The sequence below is a fragment of the Nomascus leucogenys genome, chromosome 18 (assembly GCF_006542625.1).
Source record: "Nomascus leucogenys isolate Asia chromosome 18, Asia_NLE_v1, whole genome shotgun sequence".
NCBI classification, from domain to species: Eukaryota; Metazoa; Chordata; class Mammalia; order Primates; family Hylobatidae; genus Nomascus; species Nomascus leucogenys.
The window spans coordinates 101,012,232-101,018,297 of record NC_044398.1 but is presented as its reverse complement, the minus strand read 5'-3'; the positions used below and the strand labels follow the sequence as shown (position 1 = coordinate 101,018,297).

Genomic DNA, 6,066 nt, shown 5'->3' with positions numbered 1-6,066 from the left:
ATGGAGTTTCACTCTGTCGCCCAGGCTGGAGTGCTGTGGTGCGATCTCGGCTCACTGAAATCTCCTCCTGGGTTCAAGCAATTCTTATGCCTCAGCCTCCCGAGTAGCTGGGATTACAGGGGTGCGCCACCACGCCTGGCTAATTTTTGTGTTTTTAGTAGAGACAGGGTTTCGCCATGTTGGCCAGGCTGGCCTCGAACTCTTGGGCTCAAGTGATCTGCCTGCCTCAGCCTCCCAAAGTGCTGGGATTACAGGCGTGAGCCCCTGCGCCTGGCTCGAGACCTGAGGTTTCTTCACCTGAGCTCCCAGCATGGGCAGGAAGAGTTGGGCCTCACCTGACCTCCACAGAGCAGGCTCAGATCCTGCCCTTCTCAGCCTGGGTTCAGGGCATGCCTCAGATGGTCAGGGAGCCCAGGAGGGCAAAGCTTACCTTGCAGGGATGGCTGCAGTGGGGGTGCTGGTGGCAGAGAGGCAGAGCCCTTGGAGGGATGTGTGTAGTTTGTCTTTGGTGAAGGATGGAGAGGGCCCAACTTTGGGTGCCCCCTGGGAGCTAAGGGTGGTTCTCGGTGTCCTCTGTCCTGGCTGGGGATGGGGGAGGTGGGCAGGGGAGGACACTGATGTGGTTGGCCCCTCCTTTTGGGGGCTGTGAAGGCCCAGTTAGTGATGACTCACCCCTGGGCCACACCAGGCTGGGGGTGGCCGCAGCTGCAGCACAGCTGATCCTAGTAGTGACGACAGGGGATAGCCCCCAAACAGAGACGGGGTGGTCAGCGGTGCCAGGCCCTGGAGGTGGTGGCAGACCCTGAGCCCTCTGCCCCCTGCCCTAGCCCATGTCTCCACCCCCAAGGTCTGGAGGGCCTTGGGGGCTAAGAGCAGGTGAGGGGTGACAGTTCTGCGGGAGGCGGCTGTGTGGTTGGGGCGCGGTGCCTGCGGGGGCTTCCGGGCTCCCCTGGCTCTTGCTCCTCTGGAGCCTCAGCAGGACTGTCCTGTGTTCTGGGGCCGGGACTCCTCCCTGTCCCCTCAGCCCTGGGTCCTGGGGCAGGGCAGGGCCTTCCAGCAGCTTCCTTCCTTCCTTTCTTGGACGGAAACCTAGCTGGGTGGGGGGCGCCGGGCTGGAGCCTTCGCAGGGAATGGGCTCAGTCATCACCCTGCTCCCCAGAGTGACTCAGGCCCCACGTCCCCACCCATCCCCGGGGAGCCAGGGCCGCAGAGGAGGTAGATAAGTGGGGTGGCAGCCTGGGTTGGCCAGAGAGTTCAGGCCACCCCAGCCGGACGCCTGCCACTCACTGCCGCTGTGCCGCTGTCATGGCAGCGCTCCGGGAGTGCCATGCCACCTGCCAGGGCTCCGGGAGCCCCTCCACGGAGCCCACCCCAGAGGCTGATACAGGTCAGGTGGGGTGGGAGGAAGGGAGGGCTAGGAGGAATCAGCAGCCGCTCAGCCTCCCCGGATGGAAGGGGGGGACTCCGGGACCCTGATGTAAGCAGGCTGGTCCCTGAGCAACAATGAAGGCCTTTCTCTGCCAGGGCTGGTGCGTCACCATCTGGGGGGGTGCCCAGGGTACCCCCATGCCAGCCTCTTTGTCCGGACACAGGCATGGCTGCGGGACTAGGGATGGTCCAGCTCTGTGCTGGCCGCCGGTGGGGAGGGAGCCTGGAGCCTGTGGGAGCCAGAGGCCTGGCGGGAGGCGGCAGGAAGTGTGTGCTGAGCCAGGGCAGGGAGGAGGAATGTGAGCTATGAACCCCGCCCGAGCTCCTCAGCTCTCTGGGCCCCCCTTTCCCATGAGCCCATGTGCTGCCAGCAGCCCACCCCGGCCCCTCCATTGCGGCCCCTCCACCTGAGGGCTTAGTGCCGTGCCTGGCGCCACCGGACCCTGCTGACAATGAAGGGCTTTAGGCTTGATGATAGGCAAAACTTCTTGCCTTGCAGAGTGAAAGATGGCTGCTTCTGGACAGAGGCAGAGGGGTGGCCAGAATGACCCTGAGAACACTGGGGGGTCCTTGGCCTGGCCTCAGGGCCCCAGACCCCCACCAGATCCTGCTTCCTGTCTGGTGCCCTGAGAAACCCTGCCCTGCAGGCCGCCTTGCAGGCGTGGGAAGGGCTGCCGGGCCAGCACTGTGGGGCTGGCCGCATGTGTGGGCGGCTGTGCGTGTTTGCAGGTGTGTTTGGACATCTTGTGTCTGTGACTGTGTGATGTGTCTTTGCGGCCTGGGCCCATGTCACGCTCCCACGTCCCCCACTGAATTGGGCTCCTGTCCCCACACCTTCCCTCTGTCCCAGGCCAGCCTGGGGGCTGTGCTCCACCTCCCCTCCCGAACTGGGGAACTGGGCTCCTGTCTCCACGCATTCCCTCCGTCCCAGGCTAGCCTCAGCACTGTGCTCCACCTCCCCTCCCGAACTGGACTCCTGTCCCCACGCCTTCCCTCCGTCCCAGGCCAGCCTGGGGGATGTGCTCCACCTCCCCTCCCGAACTGGACTCCTGTCCCCACGCCTTCCCTCCGTCCCAGGCCAGCCTGGGGGATGTGCTCCACCTCCCCTCCCGAACTGAACTCCTGTCCGCACGCCTTCCCTCCGTCCCAGGCCACCCTGGGGGCTGTGCTCCACCTCCCCTCCCGAACTGAACTCCTGTCCCCACGCCTTCCCTGCGTCCCAGGCCAGCCTGGGGCTATGTTCTGACTGCATCCCTGAGGGGCACTTCGGTGGGCAGGTGTCAGGGTCAGCCTCGAAGCCCCACGCCTGTGCCACCAGGTGTGTCTGGGGGAGGAGTGGCTCTATGTGGTGGGGCCCTGGAGATTTTGGGGGTCTTGCACCTTCCAATTCAGCACATGTGGCCCAGCTAAGCCCCTGCAGGGCCAAGGAGCTACAGCCTTGTCCCTGGAGTTTCTGGTGTGATGGGCTGGGTGGTGGCCATGCAGAGAGGGTTCAGAGGGTGGGCACGAGGCTCCAGATGAGGCATCTGGCAGGCTGGACAGGAGAAGGGTGTTCCAGACCCAGGGCAGGTCCTGAGCCCAGGGACAGGGCACTAGCCGTGTGGAGAAGGACCCCCTTGCTCCCTTGGCGGGGCAGCCCCCCCCCCCGCCACTGACATGGCCGTTTCCGGTCCATTGGGGTTTGGAGTGAGCCTGAAAGTGGGTGGCTGGAGGGGTTGGGGGTTTCTGAGGCCTGGAGACCTGCCCTCCTGAGGGCTGAGCGCCCCTCTTGCCATGCCGCCCCGGCCCTGGCCTGGCCTGTGGTCCCTCAGGGACACACAGGGAGGTAGGAGGTGAGGGAGGGCCCTGGCAGCCCCCCACCCCGCCTGCATACTCTCCCCTGCACACGCCCTCAAGCCTGGCGCTCCCTGGAAACCTGAGCTGCCTCCCGCCTGCTCTGGCCACCGCCATGTTTAACTGAGCACGGGCAGCCGCTGGCCACCGCCGCCGCACCCTGGCCCATCCCCTGGCTGGGAGGTGGTCATTGGGCCTGGCCCTGCCTGCATGGTCCCCTGGCCCAGAGCCCTACTGCAGGATGCCAGAGGTAACATGGGGCAGGGCCTGGGATGGTAGTGGGGGGTCCTTCCGGGCACCAGGAGGCCCTCTGTGCCCTGTCCACTCTAAGATCCTGCCCCAGCCCCTGCTTGCTGGGCCCACGGGGGTGGGGCAGCTCATTTTCCCGGAATGTGAAAGCAAACAGAGCCGCCACCGCAGCCAGCCTCACAGAGGCCTCTGGAGAGAAAACAGAACTGCTGGCCTAGGAGCGCCTGCCCCACGCTCTGGAGGAGAGCCCGGGCAGGGGCACGCACAGGCAGAGCCCTCAGGGACAACCACCCCAGGAGGCCGACAGCGACAGTTCATCCCACCTGGTGCTTTCTCCCACCCTGCCTGTGCGCCACGCTGGCCTCGAGCCAAAGGAATTCTCCCAGCAACCCGGGAAGGCGGCTGGACCCATCGGGGAGGCTTCTGGGTTTGAAAACAGGCTTTGCCCAAGTTCCCACAGCTAAAGCTCTGTCACAGGCAGCCTGGGTGCCCGGACTGTTTGCCACTGAGACCTGGGCCTGCCCGTGGGGGGCATGGTACCGAGTTTGGGCAGCGGTGGCACCACCGGGGTGTGGCCTCTGGAGGCGGGAGGCTGGAGCCAGACTGACCCTGTCCATCGGGCCTGCAGGATGTCAGGGGGCCCCTGAGGGAGCTGCGCCCTCGGCTCTGCCACCTGCGAAAGGGACCTCAGGGCTATGGGTTCAACCTGCCATAGCGACAAGTCCCGGCCCGGCCAGTACATCCGCTCCGTGGACCCGGGCTCACCTGCCGCCCGCTCTGGCCTCCGCGCCCAGGACCGGCTCATTGAGGTACCAGCCCACCAGGGCTGCAGGGTGCTGGGTGCCCCGCGTCTGTCCACACTGGGGCCCTGGGTCCTTGCAGGGAGGAGGGAGACACTGGGAACCTGAGCTGGTGCGCCTCCTGCTGCCTCGGTGGGCAGTGGCTGTGATGAATATTTGATGCCACACCTGGCCACGCGCTGTTGGGGGCTGTCTGGGCCCACAGCGGGGCTGATGCGTGCTGGTGGCGGCAGGTGAACGGGCAGAATGTGGAGGGACTGCGCCACGCTGAGGTGGTGGCCAGCATCAAGGCACGGGAGGACGAGGCCCGGCTGCTGGTGGTGGACCCTGAGACAGATGAGCACTTCAAGCGGCTTCGGGTCACACCCACCGAGGAGCACGTGGAAGGTGGGCCACGGCCCAGGGCACAGGGTGGGTGCGGTGTGGTGGCTGAGCAGCCACTGACATGCTGTCCCCACAGGTCCTCTGCCGTCACCCGTCACCAATGGAACCAGCCCTGCCCAGGTGAGAGGGTGGGGTGCCCATGAGACACAGGGTGCCTCTGGGGGTACCCAGGCCCGACAGAGGCCCCCTTCTCCCTGGAGATCCGTCCTCGAGGTGTGCTAGTGACTCCTGATTCTGGCCCTGTCACCTCCCTTTAATGCCCCTGTGGGTCTCGTTCTGGGTCTGGGCCCCCCACAAGCCACATGGGGCGCCTGGGGTCGGGGCCACTGCCTTCCATCCTCTCCTGGGCACCACCTGGTAAGGAGCTGCCGTCTAGTCTCTGCCCCCTCAGGGAGCTGGCGGTGGCCTCACCCCAGGTGTTGCTCAGGCCGGCCATTCCTGCACCCGAACCCCCTCTGCACCATGAGCTGGCCAGGCCACCTGCCTGTCACTGCCAGGTGCCCGGTGCCTGCCCCGCCGCATCTGGAGTCCACCAAAGGCCCGAGGCCCCCTGCCAAGTGGAGGAGCACACACTGGTGGGGGCGTGTGCATCTGTGCACATGTGTGCGTGTGCAGGTGTTGTATCTGTGAAGCTACAACCTGCCCTTGGTTTCCCAGCTCAATGGTGGCTCTGCGTGCTCGTCCCGAAGTGACCTGCCTGGTTCCGACAAGGACACTGAGGTATGGTTGTCCTCCTCCACTCCTGAGCTCACACGTGGGGCTGCCAGAGGCCTTGGGGTGGGCATCTGTGGAGATGTCAGCCCGGGCAGTGGGGTCTCTGCTCAGGAAGCCCTCGTGAGCCCACTGCCCCAGCCCCAGCCCCAGCAGGCAGCCTCTGTTGGTTGCTCCCTGGGAGGGGCCACCCGTCTGGAGTGTGGGACTAGGGCTCACTCCAGACACCTCACCCACCGTGCTCACCCCAGGATGGCAGTGCCTGGAAGCGAGATCCCTTCCAGGAGAGCGGCCTCCACCTGAGCCCCACGGCGGCCGAGGCCAAGGAGAAGGCTCGGGCCACACGAGTCAACAAGCGCGCACCGCAGATGGACTGGAACAGGAAGCGCGAGATCTTCAGCAACTTCTGAGCCCCTCCTGCCTGTCTTGGGGCCCTGGGACCCCTCCCGCACGGATCTTGGGCCTCAGCCTGCCTCGAGCTCCCCCAGCCTCAGTGGACTGGAGGGTGGTCCTGCCATTGCCCAGAAATCAGCCCCAGCCCCCGTGAGCCCCCATCCTGCCCCTGCCCGCCAGGTACTGGGGGCCTGTGGCAGCAAGATGGGGGGAGAGAGACCCAGAGATGTGAGAGAGAGAGGCAGACACAGAGAGAGAGAGAGAGAGA

General features: G+C 65.7%; 1 protein-coding gene across 1 annotated transcript; it reads left to right on the top strand.

Moving 5' to 3' along the window:
- Positions 1 to 1,317: 1,317 nt before the first annotated feature.
- On the top strand, positions 1,318 to 6,066 carry LOC100589631 (Na(+)/H(+) exchange regulatory cofactor NHE-RF2). Its single transcript, XM_012497301.2, is given in 7 exon segments — positions 1,318 to 1,387; positions 4,139 to 4,219; positions 4,221 to 4,319; positions 4,544 to 4,697; positions 4,771 to 4,814; positions 5,352 to 5,414; positions 5,657 to 6,066. Coding segments are annotated over 7 exon segments (660 nt in total). The 5' UTR covers positions 1,318 to 1,327; the 3' UTR covers positions 5,816 to 6,066.